The following is a 21,789-nucleotide window of genomic DNA, read 5'->3' as shown; positions in this document are numbered from 1 at the left end:
AGCAAGGCTCAGAGCAGAAGTCCTGAAGGAAGTGCAGTTTCAGACTCTACTGTAATATATTCTATTATACCCCGAGCCACAGTTTGATCCCATTACATAATTAGACAGAGAATACTGAGTTAGGAAGGCTGTAAAACGGATCCTGTTGGCTGCTTCATAAATGAGGTTAGGGTCTTAAGCCACAGACCACAGCAAAGACTGAGCCGATTTAATTCAGAAAGGAAAAATATCTTGTGTTTTTGTTTTGTCAATTTGGGTAAACAAAGGCTAAACAGCACTGTTGCTAAACTTTAGAAAGTGCAGCTTCATATGCAAATTACTATGCATGTAAATGAGCCACATCCACCCACGAGGTGGATTATTATGCATTATTAACGTATGCAGGCAACAGGGGCTACACAGGAGACACTGCAGAAATCAGCAATTGCATATAAACACAACCAAACGCACACAGACGCACACACTGACTCTCCTCCTTGTTACCTGCGGCTGTGATGCGTGTGAGCTCTTACACCCTAATGTTGACACAGTGCTTTCCTGCCACATTACACATGGTGACACTCTCCACAGAGTGGGTAAAGACACGAAGGGGAACTGCGCTGGCAGGGAGCTGTTCACTGACTGAACAGGAAACACAGCCCTTCGCTGTCACCATTGTGCTAGTGTCGGATAACTGGGGCGGGGGGGTACAGTCTCTACCAAAGTGGGCCAGAAAATGTTCGTTTGTGTCGCCGGTGTGTCCGCCTCCAGAAGCTGATGTATGAGCTTCGGTCTCGATAGACACGTCGCAATTACAAGGATCAATAAGGAAAATGTCAGTTGGTACTCCGGCTCCAAGGGAAGTATTCTCTGAGAAATGTTTATAATATGACTACAAATAAGAATCAGGACAAGATAAGAAGATAAGAAAATAAGTAACAGGACAAGAAGAAATTCAAAGGTTTGAGATTGATTGTTTCCAAATATTTGCCATCCTTTAAAGTATCTTTTTTGTCATCATTTTTCATGGATTTAAGGACGGTTGTTAAACTATGCATTAATATGGATAGATGCTCCTACACTATATTATTACACACCTACAGGAGCTGCTCAGCCATGGAAACCCATACTATGAAGCTCCCAGCGCACAGTTTCTGTGCTGATGTTAAGGCCAGAGGATGTTTGTTTTGGCTCCAAAAAACAAAACAAAAACAAAAGCAGGGACACAAAATGCAAAACAAAAAAAAAAGGTCCCCGAATTAATATTTTTCTATTAACTGGCACCACATATGAACATCAGGACTCGACCACATGGCAATTAACACTAAACCGCATGAGCAACTGGAATAATTTCCTTTTAAACAAAGTAACAGGAAAAATAATTTGTGACATTTTGGATAATGGACTTGTTAATTTGTTTCCTGTTAATCTGCACTTGTTCGCCAGAGAACCGATTCATTAAAACTGCCTTCACCGCTGACAGAGAGGATCAGAGGGCAATTATCTACCAGAGCACTGTGCCGCGTTCCATCTGCACTCCTTACACTTTGCAGAAAGATTGACTTTGCCCTGCAGATAATAACGGTCAAGACATCGTGAAGTAAAAGCCTCACAGGCAGGTTCGTACCACATTTCATGAGGATTTTACGATGATGCGCAGTCAAGGAGGCATTCTTTAAATGTGATGTACGAATTCTGCGCTCGCTTGAATATAAAATTCTTCCTGTTCACTCAGACCTACTGACCTCGCATAGTGTGTGGGAATCAATACATCTGCCACATGAAGCCCTGTTTTTTAATAACCCACAGCAAGTGTTGGTTATGTTCTCAGAATAGTGACAGAGGTCTGCTCAGACCCCTCCTGTAACACAGAGACGCAAGCATCCACACACCTGTGTGAGCTCCTGTTGCTCCAGTTCCCATTTCTTGATGCCGTTGTCTCTCGATCCACTGAACAGCACGTCTCCCTGCACAGCCAAACACTCGATGCCGTCATAATGTGGAGGCTCAAAGTTATGAGCTGGACCTACGTTTCCCAGAGTTCCCTCTGCCACGTCAAACACCTGACAGGAAAGGAAACATTTGTGTGTATCTTTGATTTATCAGGTGACAGACAATGATATTCAGATAGATTAAGAATGAGTGGGGTTTGTTTTAAGCTGTACCTTGACATAATGATCTTTGGAGCCAGTGATTACTTGATCTTTGCCCAGCAGAGACTGCCCCACAGTGAGACACATGACAGAGCCGATGTGACCTGTCAGCTTCCCCATCGCTTGCATCCTACACACAAACCGAAATACACAAACACAACAAGCAGAAACCAAAACAAGGTGAAACAAAGGTCTGTGAAATTCATCATTTGAACGAACTTTGAGGTGTCGCTGAATAATTCCAGTTTCTCTCTCACAAGTGAAGTAAAGCTGCAGAGACGCGGCAAAGCCATGGGCAGAAATGGAATGTTTAATACATTCATTTTTCATTTCTGGGGGGTTCTTATGCATCATTAAATGGTTCTGAGCCCCTCAGCGTAAACTGTCTGGTCCAATCTGTTAATAATTTCCCTCTAGAAGCATAAAAACTGAGGAGAGAGAGATGCTTCCACAGGATCCCAGAAATGATTCCTGGTAGAAAACATGCTCGTGATCACGCTTCATATCCTCAGCACTGCTTTTTTTTTGCCGTCTTTTTAAATCTCTTGTCAGCCTTTTTGAAGCTCTTCTATCAAATGCTAATCAGCTCGCTGGCTTATTAACATGCAATAAGTGAATACATCCACAGCCATGTCTAAATGAATTTAAAGAGTGGGCAGTAAAGAAATTAAGTGCATAGATGAAGCTCGCATGAATGACTCACAGAGTCTTTAAGCAGTAACTTGATGAGTAGATCAATGAATATAATAATGTATTAACGGATTAGATCATCAACAAATGTACCTGTTGAGGTCCCAGATGCGAACAGTGTTTCCAGCAGCAGCATAGAGCACTGATCCTGACGGGTTGAGAGCTATCTGGTTGATCTGACACTCGCCCTGAGCAAAGGTAATTGTGCGGGTGGTGGTGCCGGCGCACGCATCACCTGAAACCACCTGCCCTGAGGAGCTGTGGGGATGAAGAGGAAGAAGAAAGGTGGAAAAAAAACACAAGAATCAGAGAAGTAAGTGCAATCAGCAGTTGTCATTTCCTCTACTTTAGCTTGTCATATTTCTTCAACTGGAGGCACATCGCTGAGCAGAAAAAGAAAAAAAAAAGGCCTTTTAAAATCACTTCCATTAAATCTCTCCAAGCAAGGCTGTAATTCGGGAAAAAGCTCTAAACTTTTCCACCCGATGGGTTCCCTGCATGAAACTTACGTGAGCGTCCGGACGCACTTGGCCGCGTCGCGGATGTCCCACACCTTGATGTAGGAGGTGGACACAGAGAACACCAGACAGGAGGAGGGGCAGTATTTGACAGACACCACATTGTTTGGGTGGCCTTTGAGGGTGACGATCTCCTGACCTGTTACCAGGTTCCACATCTTGCAGGTGCGATCTGAAAGAGGGGAGAAAGTCAAATGCATTACAAACAGTCCACTAGTCAGTCCAACTATTTGTCAGACTGTAATAAAATCCCTTCCTCCTCTCACTCTGTTAAACAAAATTACGAAGCATCGCAGAAACATTTGCTCAAATCCTACAGTAACAGTTTACTTAGAATGGCACAATTTCAGTTTAATTGGTTTATAGCTTGAGAGGAATCAATTTCAACTGATAAGCTCTGTAAAATGCATTTCAAAGGAAACACTCCAACGCTGCTGTTTTGGCGATGTGTTTACCCTTAGATCCAGTGAAGAGCAGCTCATCTGTAGCGTCCACACACAGCACTGGCTTTGAGTGGCCCTCGGCTACAGAAACACATTGCAGGGGTGCAGTTCGACCCCCCTTCACACCTCCGATGGGACTGATCACACCCCTACGGTTCACAAGCACACAGAAAGTGTCAGAGTGGTTCCAAAATCAATCAACCAGCAAGATTTAGGTTTGCAAAGCACAGGCTGACCACAAACATGCATTTTTTGTTGACTATACAGAAGCAATACAAACCCATACATTGCTCACTGAAAGCGCCGGATAAACTACGCACACAATTGTGTTTCCATCACTTCAGGCGCAGGGGCCTTCATCCTACAACTTAATGGCCTACTTTAAGAGGTGAGATGTCTCACCCGAAATGTGTCTGTAAACAGATTTATGCCCACACCGTATCAGTTAAACAAGTAGACACACTTTCCTGATGGAGGTAGCCTGCCCGCTCCATCTCACTTTCCCCTCCCTCTTTTCTTTTTGTTGTTGAGCAGCCCAATTAAGGCTCTACAGCAGTAAGAGCTGCTTTCTTATTCAACTCCTCTTTCTCTTTCCCTCACACACACATGCACACACACAGTTATGTGCACACAGTCTCTCTAGCTTGGACCTCTGCTTCCCCTCACCCTCCCAATCTATGGCGCACTGACAGGCCAGGGTCCCAGAGTGCCTGGAGAGCAGTCAGCGGAGTGAGACAGAGCAGGGAGCGGGTGAGAGGAAGAGGGAGAGCTGTGGGAAAATTGGTCCCCGATGGGCTTCACAAGTGGTGGTTAGTGTGCGTTTACGTGTGTGTGTGTGTGTGTGTGTGTGTGTGTGTGTGTGTGTGTGTGTGTGTGTGTGTGTGTGTGTGTGTGTGTGTGAGAAAGAGAGAGAGGGTGAAGTAAGAGGCAAAACACTGAAGAGGAGCCGGAGGATGTGAGGAGAGAAAAGAATATGCACACAAAACTCAGGACAGATTTGTTTCTGCACGGAGTGAGCAAAATACAGAAGGGTGTGCTTCAAACTTGTCAAGGGTGACAACATGCTCATCTTCTGTTTCACAGCACGGATGCTCATGTCCAGCATGACAACACACACACAAATAAATACACAAGTCAAATCAAAAGTGAAACCGCAAATCATACTTGGTATGTCTGTTACGGTGTTTCAGAACGCCAACCAAAGTCAAAAGTCTCATTCATCAGCAAGTAAAAAGAAGCCGCATGCATGTCTGCCAAATTTCACCTCCCCAAAGAAACAAAAAAAAGAAACTGCACACAAGAAGCTCAAAATAATTGATGACAGCAGCCACAGCCTGGAAGACCAACTCCACAGCAGCCCGGAACTCAAAAATAAACCCCACCACACCGAGACGTCAGCAGCACCACATGCAGAGTCCATTCTCCATCGCTTAGATGGGAACTGACTCTCTGCAACGCCAGAGCCAATGCCCTTTTGGGGCCCAGGAAAAAGGGCTATGTGACACATGTGGGTGAGCGGTGAGGTGTGACAAGACGACAGCATTAGTCTGAGGAGGAATACAGATATAAAGTCAGACTGTGACAGCAGCTTTATGGTGCAAACACAGTCAGCCCCACCCATTTCTCTTCAACTTCAGTTCCTTTTGAAAAGGTGATGTCAGAAAACTGGTGACTGGTTTGAGTTTACAAAGAAGAAGAAAAGCAATCCATGTTTAATATATGGGGAAGAGAGGAAGGGATTAAATATGTATGTTTCATAAATTTATTTTTAAAGGGGTTTTAGTTAAATAAACCTTACTAATTTTAGCCCATTATTTTGCCTGATTAAAGTCTGCATGTTCCATTCTCTGTGATTAAAATGGAAATTAATCTAAAGTAATTACCAGAAACACTATTTATTTCCTTTCTTAATAGAATCTTAGCTTAACCGAGCTACTTTGGTGACCTGACAATAAATTAAAACAAAGCATATAGCATTAGTTGATTAGTCTGGATATTTTCTTCGGTCTCTCTCTTTGGCTCGCTCGTTTTCCTCGAAAAAGGACGTACGGCACACGCTGCACGAGCAGCACTCTACTTCTGATGGCACTGCAATGCTCCAAATAGCAGAAATTGTTTCAGTTCTATCAGCATACATGGAAGATATCATCGTGTGCTATAGTGTGTTATGCAGCATGGAAGAGCTGCTAATGGATGTTGCAGGGCCAAGACCCAAGAGACCAGCACTAATGAAAACATGCGAGAGGGGAGGGACTCTCTGCAGTGCACAGAAAAAAAGACAGAAGGGTCCTGGTGAGAGGAGCATCCATTTGTGTGTGTGACTAAAAGGAATACAGATGCCCGATAAAAACTATATATAGGCCCATGTGTTTGTCTTAATGAAATTAATTGAGGTTTTGGGATATATGTTTTTTTGTTGGGACACAAGGTGGCAAGAAGGTCCTTGGTTTGAATCCACCAGCCAGTAGAGAGCTTTCTGTGTGGCGTTTGCAGTTTCTACCTGTGTGAGACTCTCCAGGTACTCCAGCTTCCAAAGACATGCAGGAGGTTAGGTTAACTGGTGACACTAAACTGGCCATAAGTGTGAATGTGAGTGTAAATGACTGCCTGTCTCTCTGTATTAGCCCTGTGATGAACTGGTGGTCTTTCCGCCACTCACCCCATGACAGCTGGGATTGGCTCAAACAACCCCACCCCCCACCCCACCCCTGACCCTGAATTGGATAAGCTGAAGAAAATGGATGGATGCTTATTTGATTTGCAGCTAAACAGGAAGCCACTTCTAGCAACTGCTTACTTAAATCTGTTAAAATTCAAAATGGTGTGCTTTGTTTTGTCTAAGAAAGAATGAATACTGTCATACGCAAAACCAGCACAAACACATCTAAAGTTTGATCGAAGTTATTTTTAATTATTATAAATACTGTGTTAGATCTGTATAAAGAGCTTCTGGTTAGCTGGCAAACTGGGCTCCTTAGGTTAAGAATTAGGTAGGGACAAAAAGCCCTGTAAAAACATGAATTGCAATTGCTACACTTCAGCTTTCACTCTTATATTTAAACGTAGCTAAATGACTGCAGAGTCCAGCTACGCAATTAATAGACATGCATGAGTGTCTATTAAGTAGACGTTCAAATATTCATTTAACTCATATGTTATCAATCCTCTGTCCTTTAACAAGACTGAATTTACCAAGTGGCTGACCATGGAGACCATTAAGAGGAGTAATTACTTTAATTTCCACCAGTTTCTTCAGCCTGAAAAAAAAGTGGTGTGGTTCACTTGTGTGACCACAAATGCAAGATCACAGCGATGGAAAAGCCTGGGTGGGTCAAGAGAAGTGGTCTGCGGTTAAAACATGCACAACCGATGGAATATGAAGGTGGAGATGAAGAGGCCAGGTGAGGCGCTGACGACTGGTGGAGACGAGATGACACCGAGTGAGTCAACAGGCAAATGGGAAAACAGAGAGTGAGAGAGAGACAGATACGGTTCCTCTACCTGAGCACCTCTGAGAGCGAGGAGTCGCTGTCATCCGACCTAGAGGCAGAAGAGGAGCAAGGGAGAGGGAGGGAGGGCAAGGTGGGAAGAGGAAAGGGTTAATCACGCTAAGAAAAGACAGAAGGGTTACTGGCAAAGGGTTAAAAAGGAGAGGCGTGACTAGTGGAAGGGATTTTAGATATAAAGCAATGAGCAAACTGACAGGAAAGCTTGGTCAACAGTAAAGCTTGCTCTGCGATTATCGCGTTGTTCGCCATGAAAGGTGCTGTTTTACAAAGACAATCACTGAACAGGCTTTACTGTTTGACCAGTGTCTGCACAGAAAGCTTTAAAGAAACTGTTTCATGTTTGGGGAAAAAATTATTCACTTTCGCACCACGTGTCAGGATGTAAAGACTAATACCTCTCCGAGTCTCGCAGTTCGATTACTACTAGCAGCTAATAGCTTAGCATAGTCTTGAAGGGCAACATTTGTCTACCAACACCTCTAAAGCACCTCTCAAAAAAATACTGCAAATAATAATAAACCTCAAGACACTTGAGATTAATAAGATTATGTTTTGTATGAATTAAACAAACAAGATATATAGTAATGTCCAGATTAATGAGACTTAGCGGTGACGGTGAGCTAGCTGTTTCCAATGGCTAGCAGTCTGGCTAACAGCTACTGGCTGTGACATGCTAGAGGTAGCAATCTTGTCGCGTAATGCGATCCAAGAAAGCAAGTAAGTGACTTTCCCCGAATATGAAAGTATCTGTGTGAACAAAGAACCTAAAAGAAAACGAAAGACAGTCAAGGAGGAAGCACTGACGGCAGGATAGTCATACGCAAAGATTACAGTTGTCCTGTCCTCTACGCATGACTATAGTATGATGTCAGTGTGTCCTCCTAAATCCACTCTTTCCTGCCACATTTAGCTAATTAGTACAGAAAAGGCATCAGGGATGGCAAACAGAGTTAACAGAAGGGAAAATCCAGTTGACTAGACAATAAGGGAAACAAATTTCCAGGCCACACCCACACCTCCCAAAGAGCTTAAAGGGAAATAATATGTGTGTAACAATGCAATAAAAGTGTTATTATATTGTAAATATTTTATAGCCTCTGGTTTCTCACTAAGAGGGCCCGGGCGTTTCACTCTTAGCATGAAATAATAAAACAGAAAGTTCTGGATATGTCCGGAGGGAACAGCGGTGTTTAAAGGTGATGGCAATTCTTCCCGTTCTTGGCATTTACTGCCAGCCGTAGTGGCTATTAGCACAGAGCGATTTGACTCCCTTTAAAATACTTTTAAAATTTATTGATTATGGAGCATGTAAAAGTAAAGTGAATTCGATTCAAAGCCTCTTTATCCAAGACATGACAAGGAAACTTTGGTTGAAATTCCTCGTCCTCATTTGCCTTTCAAATCAGTGTCAAACACTTGATCCCAGTCTCTTGGGCAACCAGTCTACTCAAATGTGAAAGAAGAGAAACACAATATAGTCCAGTCAAAATCACATCTCACATTTTAATGGGTTTGTTTTATGTATATATTGCTGGATTAAGCTGTAAATGTGTGTCCGAGATGAGAAATTAAGTGACAGAGAAAGTGTGAGTGATGTCAATCAAATGTAGATTTCAAACAGTAGACCTTTGCTAAGTGTTGCACCCACTGCTTGCTTTTAAACAAGAAGCAACAAAACACACACATAACTTCCAAACACATTTTTCCCATCAAAACTAGTATTCCTGTCTATCACACCTAAACACAGTAAAAAATGTTTCATGAACGACAGCTATTGAATTAAAGTGCTATAGAAAGAAAACATTTTCATTGATTTATATAACCGCTGATTTTAAGCCTAAAAGATCTCCAGTGCTCAACACATTTATTAGACCACCATCAATTGTAAAGTTTATGCTAAATTAACAGTACTGGTTTTTACCAAAATCATATTTTATGATTCTGTAATGGTTAAGCCACCAGTATGCTCAAGCTCTTTAATCAAAATGAAAATTATACCACCATAATATAATTATTGCTGTTATCTAAAATTTTCCAGATTTATTGTTTTATATTAAAAAAGCAGAAAAACTAGACAAGCGCATTATTATTTTGTGAATAAGATGCAAAGTTGCTGTTGTTTACTTACATTCCTGAATAATTAGTTTTAGTGCTTGAACGTCATGCTTGATTAATTACTCATTTCCCAGAGAAATCCCATGTGGATATAAAAACAGTAACTCAGTTCAGTGCATTCGGTAATTTTTCGTTTTAAAAAGATTTATTTGGGTTTTCTTGTTTTGATGACAGAGGGTCTAACAAATTTGTTAAACACTGTACGTACGATGTGCTGCCGAAGCTGGACTACCACCGAGCAACAAGATGGTATGGCTAGTCAGCGTAACCTTTATTTAACCATGCAGGTCACCGTAGTTGTGAACGTTTGGTTAAAGTCCTCAGAGAGTTTTTTACAAAAGTACTCGAGCAGCACATTTGTCTAAACCAAACAGAGTAAAGAACACTAACTATTACTGTGTATTAGATATGACACAGGATTATTGCAGACACAGTCCAAATGATTTTTCCCAGGAATCTTGTATGTGAAAATACAACACAATGTCTATACAAGGAATGCCAACAAACTGGCTCCAGATGCATTGTTTGCAATAATCTCAGCAATGCCTGGATTACGTTTCACAAAGCAGTACAACAAAACTAGATTTAACAATGAGCCCACTCAATTTGCCTTTTGTGTTCAACCGCAACTGTGTGCACAGGTGTACAGTACAATCAGAATACCTGACAACATATCAAATGGGAACTTTTTTCAGCCTTTTTTTCAGTTCCAGTATTGACTGAGCAAACTTAAATTATGTGACTACAACATCAGCAATCTACTGATGTGCTGAAATCAAAGCTTTGGGTAGCTTATTAAGACCCTAAACAAAAACATCTCCCATTCCAAGTTGGAAAAATCCTACAGCTGCACAGAAACATGGCAACAGCCATCTCATTTACCTACCCCTGCTCCGGATAATCAGTACCCACACGCTCCAACACACGCAACCCACATAAAGCACACACACACGCACGCACAGCCACGACACCCTAACTCGTTTCACACAGCATCCTTGCTGCCAATTAGATGTTAATAAAGCTGAGAAATGCTGTGGATTAGCACAGATTAGAAATCAACTTTAGAGCAGAGGCTGAAATCAACTGCTGACATTTGTCAGAGCAGAAAGTTTGAATTGATTGTAAGCAGGAAGGAAACAAGACCGCCTGCTCCTTCCCGACTCTGCATCAACATGCATCTCATGCCCACATGTTCCCTCAATCCGATGTAGTACGATTACACAAATACACGCTGAGCGGAGTTTTATAATTCTTTTACCTTTTAAAAAAAATGACATCAGGAATGGGACCGCTCAACATCACGGCTGACACCATCCTCGGAAATTATCATAAATTTGAATTAAGTTTTGTCATGCACAGCCTCAACAAACCCAGTATTGTAAGATAAGATTAATTACAGGGCTGTTTATATTGGATGATATAAGATTGGTCAGGCGGATTTCTCTTTCCTGAATGAAGATCATTGTCATGCACAGCACGTCACCTCAAAACTGATTTCATATCATCCCACATCCTGGTTGCTTCCCAGCCACTGCTGCCCTGACACCACATTTGAGCAGTGGGTGTTACCATCTGAGCTCCCCCCCACACCCCCCTCTCCTGATTTGCCATTGTCTCCTGGTAATTTCTGTATGCGAATTGGAAGCCTACTGCAATTACACCTCATTGTTACCGCTGCTACGCGCAGGTTTGAATAGATTGCGGTTTGGGTTTGACACCTGGATTCCAAGACTGCCTGCACCATCTGTTTCTGCGGGTTTCACATTAATGCCAGAAGAAAGGGATTTATCTAAGAAAGGGATTCAGATGAAGGCAAGCTAGTAGTAAACATTCTTAAAAGGCTTATTTAAATTATTGACAGAACCACTTTCCCTTCAAAAAGGCCTGACCTTCAGCCTGTCTGCAGAAAAACTGAGGTAAAACATGGAAGAGGGAAAAAAGAAGAAAAGAAAAGAAAAAAGGATGGGAATCTTTCAAAGCGTGACCGACTGATGGACACAGGTGGCGTTTGTGCGTATGGATCTGCACTCACTTGTCCAGAGCAGAACCTTGGGTTTGGTTGCTGGTGAGCCTCGAGAAGACGTTGCGGTCGTTCCTGGTCCTCAGAGGAGGGGAGGAGGGGGGAGTGTAGCCATCAGTCGGCCTGACAAGGGGCAGAAAGATGGTGGAGTTTAGGATGAGGAAGTTAAAGAGTCCCACTGTGTAAATAAACTGCTAGAACAAAGTGCGATCCATCTGCTAGCGAAATGAGCATTACATGTACCTGTACGCACGGTCGTAAGATTTCCTTCTGGTTAGGGGGGAAGTGTCATAGCCCCGAGACTGCCTGGGACTGACACACACAGACAAATGCAAGCAAACTAAGCAAACGTTCAGGGGAGTGCACAGAAAGGATGACAGACATCTATGTGAACTGTTGGGACTCGATAAGCAGCAAGGTTTATGCAGTTTAAAAAGCATTTCTAGCAGCCTAATCTCTTCAAATATCAAATCACACACATCACTGAGGACTCGTGGCAATTCGCCTGAGTTGTTTTTGCTGCCACGAAACAGAATAATACCTGATAAACCGCTTTCTATTTTCTGATTTTCAGAAGATGTTTACTTGTGCAGGATTCACAAAATTTCACACATTTTAGTAAATGACTGCAAAAGGAAAACTTTTGTTATTGATGCTGAAAAACCAAAAAACAGAAATGAATATTAGATTTAGAAACAAAATATCCTCATCATATGAATTCTGCGTGCACTGATTTATATTACATGAAGTGTAGTCACTTTTAAGATGGAAACAATGGCTAAAATATTCACGAGAAGCTAAAAGAGATGCTCACAATGTATATATAGTGGATAATGAGTAAATGCAATCTGACACAAGATGATAGTACTAGAGCCAATCATTCCTCTCATTGGTTCCACATCCTGATAAGACTTAAAGAAAAGTCAGGGCTTCATCTCAGTTATCACTATGATCTGCCAGTGACTTACAAGGTGTGACCCCTCACAGGCAAGCTGATGGTGCGGGATACCCGGTCCCTGTGATACGTGTCTCTTAATGCCAGGCTGAGCCCAAGGCTCCCTGGAGCAAGACTCAGGCCGTCCTCCTGGATGTCCGTCAGTGAAGCCAGAGACTTGGTGATGTGCTGCGGTTTGCTGCCGGATGAGGGGTCCAGGATTGGACCGAGGTACTCTGCTGACACCGCCTTCATCTGAGCTGAGAGACGGGGCTCCATCTGGATGAAAAATATGAACCGCTTTTATTACAGAGGACCACAGAAGAAGAAGGATGCTTGGATAGGGGGAAAAAACTGGGGCATGAAATAAAGAGAAAAACAATGATTGTAATTAAGGTGCAAAGGGAGATTATATATACAGCCTGAGAACATCGTTCAGCAGGGAAAAGCACAAAGAAAATAGAAGAAGAGCAGTAAAACAAACACGGCAGAAGTCATTCTAGGTTATTATTCTAGGTCAGCAAGAAGAAAGAGAAAAACAAAACTTTAGCAGACTAATAAGAGGGATTCGTGCCAAATGAGGAATCCTTATGCCTCTAAGCTTCTGGGAGTCATTTGAAGTGTTTGCTTCTACTGCCACCTCATGGTCACAAACAAGAATGGCACTATGGCATGTGCATAGGAACTAAAAAAAACCTTATAAGAAACAGCACAAACCTGCTGTAATTTTGTTTTGAAGTCATCTTGGCTGTTCGATTCTTTCATCTGAGACACGCTGGAGGCAGAGAGGAAAGATAAACGTGAACATGTGCAGAAATCTTTACTGAAATAGATGTGTGTGCGAATTTTTAAATGGGTCAGAGCAATGGGTATGAGCCCTAAAAGATACGCTGTATGATGTTGTGTAGGAAAGACAGCTCACCTGCTGTCGGAGGCTTGGCTGAATTCAGAGGGCTCCTCATCTGTGCTCGCATAACCATTCTCTGGAAGCAAAACACCATTATGTCTCACGGTGCCACAGGATGCCCTAATGCCACATTCTGCGCCCCTTATTCACGAGGATCCCTACAGTGGGTAGGTACGCATATTTGATCTGGATGATTTTTACAACAGATGCCCTTCTTGACACAATTCCCAAGGCATATGTAGTATTCCTACACTAAAACTGAATCCACATATGGTTTTTCTAAGAATCGAAAACCTTGTTTATTTTTCTTTATGCTTTACCAAGAAGCAATGGGGCTAAACACAGTCCATCTCCTATGATGCAACACAGCACTTTCATGTGTGAGAAGAAACTAGAACAAAGAAAAAGCGGGCAACTGTGCAGCTTCTCTACTTTTTATGTCTTCCTTCTCCTTTGTCTCACCACATGACGCACAGGAGTCCTGTCTTACCCTGCTGTACGTTGTGGATGAGAGCCTGGAGCTCGGGGATGCACTCAGCCTTTTCTCTTAGGGCATCGAGGATCATGTGATTGTGGGACGAGCCAATCACATCTGTCTGTCTCAGCTGGCCTTCGAGCAGTCTGATTTGAGCCTCCTTCTGAGCCACCTGCAAACTCTGCAGGAACACCAAAGAAAATATAAAAACAACAACAACAACACAATACTGTAACACTGAACTATTTTAATAGGCTCTCAATTAGGGCTGGGTATCGTCACTGATTTCTAGAATCGATTCAATTCCGATTCACAAGGTCCCGAATCGATTCGATCCACGATTCGATTTAATTCGATTCGATTCGATTTAAATCTGGGAAATTTTGACAGTCAGAAATATTATAATTCAGATCAGTACATTTACATATTTTTGTATCAATAAAAAGGAAGCTGACACACGCAAGACTTTATCACAGGTGTAAGCGTCACAGCAGATGCCTTTGTGTCAAAGTAGCTGAAGATAAAACACAGAAAAACATGAAGGTTTTCCTGGCCTGGGATTAGAGCTGGGCGATATGAGATTTTTTCATATCACGATATGTTTTTTTCATTTCAGGCGATAACGATATCTATCACGATATAAGCCAAATAACTATATTTGTAAGATTTAAATGTGCCGTTGCTCACAAGTAAAATGTGAAATAATCAGCAGCTTGTTTTTATTTAAATATTTATTTCCCATAATAAGTTCAACAGGGTAGATGTACTTAAGGAACATGAGACTTTTTCAGATAAATAAAGGCAAATATTGCAAACTACACAAAAGGCAGCCGCTAAAGCGTTTAAGTTTCAAAATAGAACAAACGAAACAGACTAAATTGTCAATTCCACTTAGAAACAAAATATTAATTCTAAAAATAAATCTTAGTTTGTTTTACAGAAGAACAGACAAAACTGACTAACTTTTGTCAATATCAAATAAACTGAGAACTAAAAGGAAATTCTCAATCTCTCCTTGTTGTATAGCTGAGCTTTTCAAACAGTTTTAACAGTTACTTTAGTCTGACAAAAGCCGAATGACGAATTAGCGCTTCCAGTCAGAGACTGAGGCTACGTCCACACGTACACGGGTATTTTTGAAAACGGAGATTTTCCGTTTTCGTTTTAAAAAATAATCCCGTCCACACATAAAGGCAGAAATGAAGAAAAACGCTGCTAGGAACATGCCAAAGCAGCAGGTGGCGCTAGATTCCTAACCGTGCAGAAATGTTGGCCAATCAGAAGTCTAGAAGCCTCGGTGGGAAAAAGTAAACAAAGCTGGGGCATAGAAGCAGAACCGAGTCGTATGTGTGGAGGGACAGTAACTGTGTGTATATGTAAGCATTTAAACACTGCAGAGAGTAGAATTAACAGTATTGTAGAAATTCATTTCACCGAAACAATAACGTGGCGCACAGTGTGACGCATGCACCAGTTTATTGTATTTCCAGACTTGCTTTCGGCACAATTTACAGTGCACGCTACTCTGTTTTTTGTCAGACTTGAAATAGCCGAAATACCTTCACACTACGGAGCTTCTATGGCTCTTCCGTTCGACAATCTCTCCGGCATTGGAACCGTCATCGGTTTTCTCTTCGGTCACGCTCGGTTGATTTTTCTAGTCGGCACACTCATTTCCTCCATTACCCGCTGGCTGCTTCCCAAACAAACACACGTGCGGCTTGGCACTTGTGCTGTACGTAACAAGTCACGCGACGTGACGCTGCGGCTGTGATTGGTTCGGCTCTGCGCTACTTAGTTTGGATTGGCTGACCTTTTTTTTTATTTTTTTATTTTTATTTTAAGAGGACAAGAGCGGCGAGGTCTATCGCGATAGCTTAATTTCTCTATCGAGTAAAAGTTATATCGCGATACATATCGTTATCGTTCTATCGCCCAGCTCTACCTGGGATTTTATAAAAATATTCTGCAGTACATCAAAAACGAAAGAAAACCATTAATCAACATATGAACATCACCTCTGAAGTTACAGCAGTTTTATTAGAGACACGTTAAGCGTTTTGCATTTTGAATAATTTTAAAAAGTTTAAATTTGTTCAGTATTGAACAGCAGAAATGAGGTTTTCTTTTCGGAAGAATGTAAAAGGGAAAAAAAACAGCGGCCGACAGCGCTGTAAACAACAGTAGACTTGTGTAACAAGCAAGCGAATAATGACGAAAGGGAAACTGTTCTTGAAGTACAGAGAGAGAGAGAGAGAGAGCTGTGCATCGCGGTGGAAGCAAAACAGTAAAAGTCAGAGTGAATTCATGACGATGTTTATGTGAAGCGTTTGGATCTTCTTTTGCTGCTGGTTTGGTCAATATTGTTTGGAGAGAGATCAAACTAACAGCTTTAGAATCGGCGCATAAAGGGCGTGAACACAAAGCGCGGACCCGCCGACAGATCAGAATCAGCGAGCTGTCGGCTTTCAGCCCCGACCGTGAGAAAGACGACATCTAACTGATTCTGATCCGCGGGTCGCGCTGTGTGTTTAAGTCTATGTGCAGAATCCGTGTACCTGCTCTCATTTACTGTCTTAACTGTTTGGTGGTTCTTGAAATTTTGTGAGATTTCACCAGAGATTCTGGCATTTTGGGCAAAATAAATTTATATTAAAAAATCGATTCAGGATTTTAATGAATCGATTTTACGTTATCCAAGCCAGAATCGATCTTAATCCATGAATCGATTATAAAAACCCACCCCTACTCTCAATCCAGAAACGCAACACAATAATGTAGTGGGATACAGAGAAACACCACTAGATGGCACTGAAACCATCATTTCATGGATCCACACCTGACTCTAACATTATGCTGTGATACATCTTCTGACTCTTACTTACTTAAATCTTCTTAAAGCTACACATTTAAGCCTACAGAAGTTCTTTTCTTCCTTTAAACTTGACGGTTTTGAAAATCCCCGTGTATGATCATTTACCTTGTCTATGGAAGCCTTTAGGAAGTGATCCAGCAGGTGGCGTGCTTCAGACAAGGAGCATGAACTGATCACCACTGAGGTGTCCACTGAGTCCAGCTCATCCTGCAGGAAAACACACAAACATGAATGTTACTAAAGGCCTGACTCTCCTCATTGCTGGCATGCAGGTCTAAATACCTGTGCATGGGTTTGCGTCTTCATACCTTGGTCTCCTCTATCTGTACAATGGTGGCCTGGCAGTCAGACAAGCTGTCGTTGATGTAGTCTATATTGGCGTTCAGCACCTCAATATCCTCGTTAATTTCCTGAAGGAGGCGGTCCTCAGCTTCTGGCCCCTCCCCGTCCGCCATCAGCACCTCTCTCTTATGTGAGAGCGCTTCCTGTTGGGCCGTCAGCTCTTCTCGCTTCTGACTCAGCAAAAGCACAAATCACCACACGGTGATATTAAAAATTAAAATTCATAGTTATATTTAACATCTACAGAAGTCATTTCTACATTTGGAATCTTAATGTTCTCTGTTTATCTGAGGCACAAACTGAACAGACCCATTCTGACGCATCTAAAAACCTGACAGAGTTTTAAATTCGATGATTCAAAGACAGCAGCTGCAAAAAGCTGCGTGCCAAGCCGTATCTGTGAAAAAGGCCGCCCTCCCTCCCACATTTTAACATTTCTTCATCTGCGAGGGAAAGGAGGAAGGAAGCGCCTCACACTCATTTTCAGTTTTTAACCGACTACAGAAGTCAACGTCAAAAAAGTTGCTGATGCAACCCCCGATGCTCAACTGCTCTCAACCCTTCAATAACCACAGCCATGTGCTGTACGTTTGAGAATTTATAATCCAAAACCTTAAGTCAGTCTCGTGGTAGAAAGAAACTACATCCATCAAACCACGCGTAACCCCGGTGACAACATTTTAGCCCTAGCGTGCCATTCCTACCTTGATAAGGCGATCCATGTCGGCTTCCATGTTTGCAATGGTCATTCTCTGCATGACGATGTCCGTGATTCGACGCTCGAGAGCTTGCCACTTCTGACGTGCAGACTTTGAAATGCTGCTGGTTCTGCCTGCAGCTCCACTGTTGCCCAGGCCGGCTGGCTTACGCGGCAACTTCTTTCTACTGCTGGTGATGGACCAAAAACAGGTGGCAAATACTGGATAAATAAAATGTCATCGACTCACAATAAGCAGCAATAAAGTTGTGTCATGTATTATATTAAAATCTGTATTGACTGATCTGTCTGCTTCCCCAGGTGTTGGGTTGCTAGTCTAATCATTACATCACTTCCTCACACTATAAAACTCAATCTTTCTGCCCGCCTTCTTTAAACCGATCGCCCTCCGCTCTGCACACTCTGCACCGCTCATCTTTCAGACTCCTCTGTGCGACCCACCTCCGCCCTGTCTCCGCCTCATGCAAGTGTCTTCATCCAAGCCTCTATCTCCATTATCACCACCACCAGCGTCTGGACCCTGGGTGGTGCTACCTGAGCTTTTTTTTTTTAATTATAATTTTATTCAGCTCAGTCCAAGGACAGTATCATAGCATCTCGTCGTCTTACCCGATGACGCGTGTTCCGTCCATGCTGCCTTCGCTCTCTCCCAGATATCCGTACACGCTGTTCTTGTTGTTCCACTGCCGCACCAGTCCGCTTACGGTCCTCGCAGTCTCGGGCTCAGAGCTGCTCGCCGTGGTGCTCGCTGATAACTCAGCTCCAGAGTCCGTAACCGGGGGAGTCTGGTTCCAGCGGGCCACTCGTCCAGCCACTCGATCTGACATAGGTTTGGCCAGGCGCCGCAGGGCGGTCACCTCCTGAGTCTTCCTGCGCAGCACCAGCTCCTGCTGCCGCTTCTGAGACTCCAGCGCACGAATCTGGTACTGATGGAGAAAAAAACACAACCTTTTTTATAATATTCATCACTTTTTAAAAAGAAAATGCTTTTCAGTTGCCTTTGAGATCCCTGAGCTGAATGGGATTACTCGTCACACAACAGGTTTGCAAAGTGTTGATCATGAAGGGATTTTAAGACTTAAGATGAAAATCGAAATAAAAGGATTATGAATGCTGCCCACGGTATGACAGCGCAAAGGCTTTTCATGCTCATTAACGAGCCCTCTTCTCCAGGGAAGCCAAAAAAAGATGGAAGTTAATGCTTGCAGAGGATGCACTAATCTTAAAAACACAGAATAATACCAGAAGTACGTGTTCAGTATTTACATAATCCAGCACTCAAGTTTTCAGTGTGCCAGCCTACAGATGGGGCTCTGACTCTACATTTACATCCATATGCATTGTGCATACAGATTCACCTACATTTAATTCTTTGGATACAGCAGATAACACTTAAAGTTCTGCCACGATGACAGTGATAGCAACATAGTTTAACCTCGTTTTTATAGATGTTATATCTGTGCTTGTGCTAAATCTCCCAATAAATCCCAAATAATTCTGCTGCTAACCTGAAAAATCACATATGCAATCCTAAATATAAAACACACGCACAAGAGGTCATATGCTGCTAACCTCTTGCCGGCGCTGCTCCTTCTTTAGCTGGGCTATCTCACGGTTTCTCTTCGCCTCTACCATCCTCCTCCTCTGCTGCTCCTCCTTCATCTGCTTCATCAGCGCCACCTGAAAATGGCAGAAAACACTGGTGATCGCACAGCATCCTTCCCTTCTTTCCTCCACACAGACTTCCAGCAGCCCCTTCTTACCTTGGCCTTCTTCATCTCGTTGACCTCGCCCTGGAGCTTCTTCAGCTCCCGTTCATACCTCCCCTGGTTCTTGAGGAGGCGTGCGTGCTCCTTCTGTGCCGTCTGTAGCTTAAGCAGGTCGCGATTCATCTCCTTGAGGCGTTTTTCGTACTCCTGCTTGATCCGGTTGGCCTTCTCCTCCGTGTAGTTCTCCATGGTCACTGCACAACCGTGTAACAACGTTAACGAGCCGTAGCCGACACCTCGCGTGACACTTTGCACTCACGGAGCAACTTAACTAAACTCACTGAGGTTCTGTAGCACGCGGTCTCTCTCCAGCTGCGTGTCTCTGATCTTGTTTTGCAGCAGGATGAGCTTCTCCTCGTACTGCAGCTTTAGCATCAGCAGCCTCCGCTGGCTGTTCTCCAGCTCATCTATCAGCTTCTGCTTGATCTCAATCTCGCAGGTCAGGTCTGCCAGGTCCGCCTGGAAGTTGGCTGCAGGTTGAGGAGTTTTGAGGTTGTAAACCAAATTGCACCATTTGTGTGTGTGTTTCATATACAACTGTATATTAAGAAATATGTAAAAAAAATTCCATCTAGATGCAAATTCATTTCTGCTCTTTTTACACTAAAAACATCTTTATCTTTACTGTAAATCATCTCTCACAGCAGATGATGTCCTGACAGAAAGAACAGCTGATAAACAGGGAGAAAGAGTGAAAACAGTGGTGTCATTTCATAACAGCATCTGTCAGGGCCACACCTTTCTCATCCGAGTCTGAGTCCGAATCCACCAGGCTCTCATCACTGTCAAAGTCATCCTCTTCCTCCCTACCCTCCTCTTCGTCCTCCCCTTCCTCGTCATCGCAGCCACTCTCCTCCTGCAGTGGAGACATGATGTCCTGCGCACGCGGAGAAACGCACAAACGATCAGACTCGTTACGGTCACTTTAAAGCTCGCGAGTGCCGACTCGTGCGGGTCTTACCTCGGTGTAATTCTCATCTGAATCGATCTCTCCGCCCTGCCCGTTCTCCCCGCCCTGCCCGTTCTCCTGAGTGTGCAGCTTTACTCGTTTCTTCAGACCTTTCTCCAACTCTGGGCTGAAGGAGAAGAGCACGCGTGTCAACCCAGGTACTGTCAGGCATGGGATTCTCCACAAAAATCACATCACCTTCAGCGCTATACCAGATGGTTTTTGCCGCGCAGAACCACTCCCCTGAGTGTAACTAAGATCGTGCACACTCTGACATCCCTTATTGTGCTCTGGGAGTCTTGCCAAGTAATATGCTTACTGCAAAATCAACCAACAAAAGTCATTAAGCAAACTCTTCTTCACCTTGTCTACCATCATTGCCCCTTTAGCTCTTGAGTTTTAGTGCCAGTTTTATTATCTCCTTTGCTCCCTCTTCTACAAACTTATCAGCCATCCCAGCTCTAAATTCCCATCTTCCTCCATTTCACTGCCATTAGGCCTCAATTAGCCTGTTAGGCTGTGTACTCTTCTCTCTCGTGACCCAGTAGCCGACTGACTAAGACCTTTCTGTGTCCAAGCCAGCGTTACAGCTCAGCATTGGCAGCATACCAACTCTTTTCAGAAGCTGGCAGCCCGCAAGTCCTAATTTACTTGTGATGTGGGGCTTAAAGAGAAAAGTAATGAGGAAGGGAGAAAATATATGGTCAGGAAATATTTCACAACCATCACCTTCCCTTTAAACCAGCTTTTAAAATCTGAAGAGGTTCATATGAGGCGTAAATTGAGCCATTAGATATTATATTTGCATAAAACAATGTTTGGAGGTCTACATGTCCTCTGCTCCTCACCTCATCCTCCTCTGCCTCCTCTCTTTCTTCTTCAGTCTCTCGATATCCAGCTTGGCCCGGCGTAGCACGTCTGTCATCTCCGCCTCCATAGACATGGGAGCAGGCGAAGAACCCGGGGGGTGACCGGGGGCGGGGCTGAGAGTGGAGGTGGGGAACGGGGAACGGGAGGAGAGCCGGCCCACTTGTCGCCGTAACGACTCGTTCATGGACTCGCTCTCGAGAAGTTTGGTTCTGGCAAAGGTGGAAGAGAGGGACAGAAAGAGGCGACAGAGGTTTCATTCATGAATTTTATTACTACAGCAATAAGAAATACAGAAGGGAAAACTAAATAGATAATCACACATAAGTGTCCCACAATAAACCCCTTAATTAGTACACTTTTCCCTGCTGTGGGAAGTCAAAAAGCTGCGAAAAACAGTTAAAATAAATATTGATGTCACACGTACATGTAGTATGTAATTTGACTATCGCTCTCATATTAAGCTCCAAACTGTAGTGACACACTTGCGTACTGTCGCTGACTTTAATAGACCAGCCCAGCGGGC

At 43.2% G+C, this 21,789-nt stretch overlaps 1 protein-coding gene across 6 annotated transcripts in view; it reads right to left on the bottom strand.

The window, feature by feature from the left end:
* Window positions 1-21,789, bottom strand: part of kif21b (kinesin family member 21B) — a 66,997-nt gene that overhangs the window by 13,222 nt on the left and 31,986 nt on the right. For 3 of the 6 annotated variants that reach the window (XM_085406191.1, XM_085406190.1, XM_085406195.1), the window contains exons 11-32: window positions 21,245-21,475; window positions 20,409-20,523; window positions 20,186-20,324; window positions 19,729-19,917; window positions 19,442-19,641; window positions 19,251-19,358; window positions 18,288-18,604; window positions 17,665-17,848; window positions 16,927-17,130; window positions 16,724-16,825; window positions 13,759-13,924; window positions 13,284-13,344; window positions 13,079-13,136; window positions 12,396-12,640; window positions 11,671-11,739; window positions 11,440-11,550; window positions 7,285-7,323; window positions 3,796-3,932; window positions 3,332-3,512; window positions 2,916-3,080; window positions 2,145-2,262; window positions 1,872-2,042 (exon numbers count right to left, since the gene is read on the bottom strand). In XM_085406191.1, the coding sequence (XP_085262317.1) occupies window positions 1,872-2,042; window positions 2,145-2,262; window positions 2,916-3,080; window positions 3,332-3,512; window positions 3,796-3,932; window positions 7,285-7,323; window positions 11,440-11,550; window positions 11,671-11,739; window positions 12,396-12,640; window positions 13,079-13,136; window positions 13,284-13,344; window positions 13,759-13,924; window positions 16,724-16,825; window positions 16,927-17,130; window positions 17,665-17,848; window positions 18,288-18,604; window positions 19,251-19,358; window positions 19,442-19,641; window positions 19,729-19,917; window positions 20,186-20,324; window positions 20,409-20,523; window positions 21,245-21,475 (3,310 nt within the window). The remainder of the gene's footprint in view (window positions 1-1,871; window positions 2,043-2,144; window positions 2,263-2,915; window positions 3,081-3,331; window positions 3,513-3,795; window positions 3,933-7,284; window positions 7,324-11,439; window positions 11,551-11,670; window positions 11,740-12,395; window positions 12,641-13,078; window positions 13,137-13,283; window positions 13,345-13,758; window positions 13,925-16,723; window positions 16,826-16,926; window positions 17,131-17,664; window positions 17,849-18,287; window positions 18,605-19,250; window positions 19,359-19,441; window positions 19,642-19,728; window positions 19,918-20,185; window positions 20,325-20,408; window positions 20,524-21,244; window positions 21,476-21,789) is intronic. The other 3 variants (XM_085406193.1, XM_085406192.1, XM_085406194.1) reach the window with 2 other exon arrangements.

This window comes from Rhamphochromis longiceps, linkage group LG5 (assembly GCF_057381845.1).
Source record: "Rhamphochromis longiceps isolate RC_006_pf linkage group LG5, R_longiceps_female_GT1.1, whole genome shotgun sequence".
Classification (NCBI taxonomy): domain Eukaryota; kingdom Metazoa; phylum Chordata; class Actinopteri; order Cichliformes; family Cichlidae; genus Rhamphochromis; species Rhamphochromis longiceps.
This window is presented reverse-complemented; position numbering and strand designations above follow the sequence as displayed.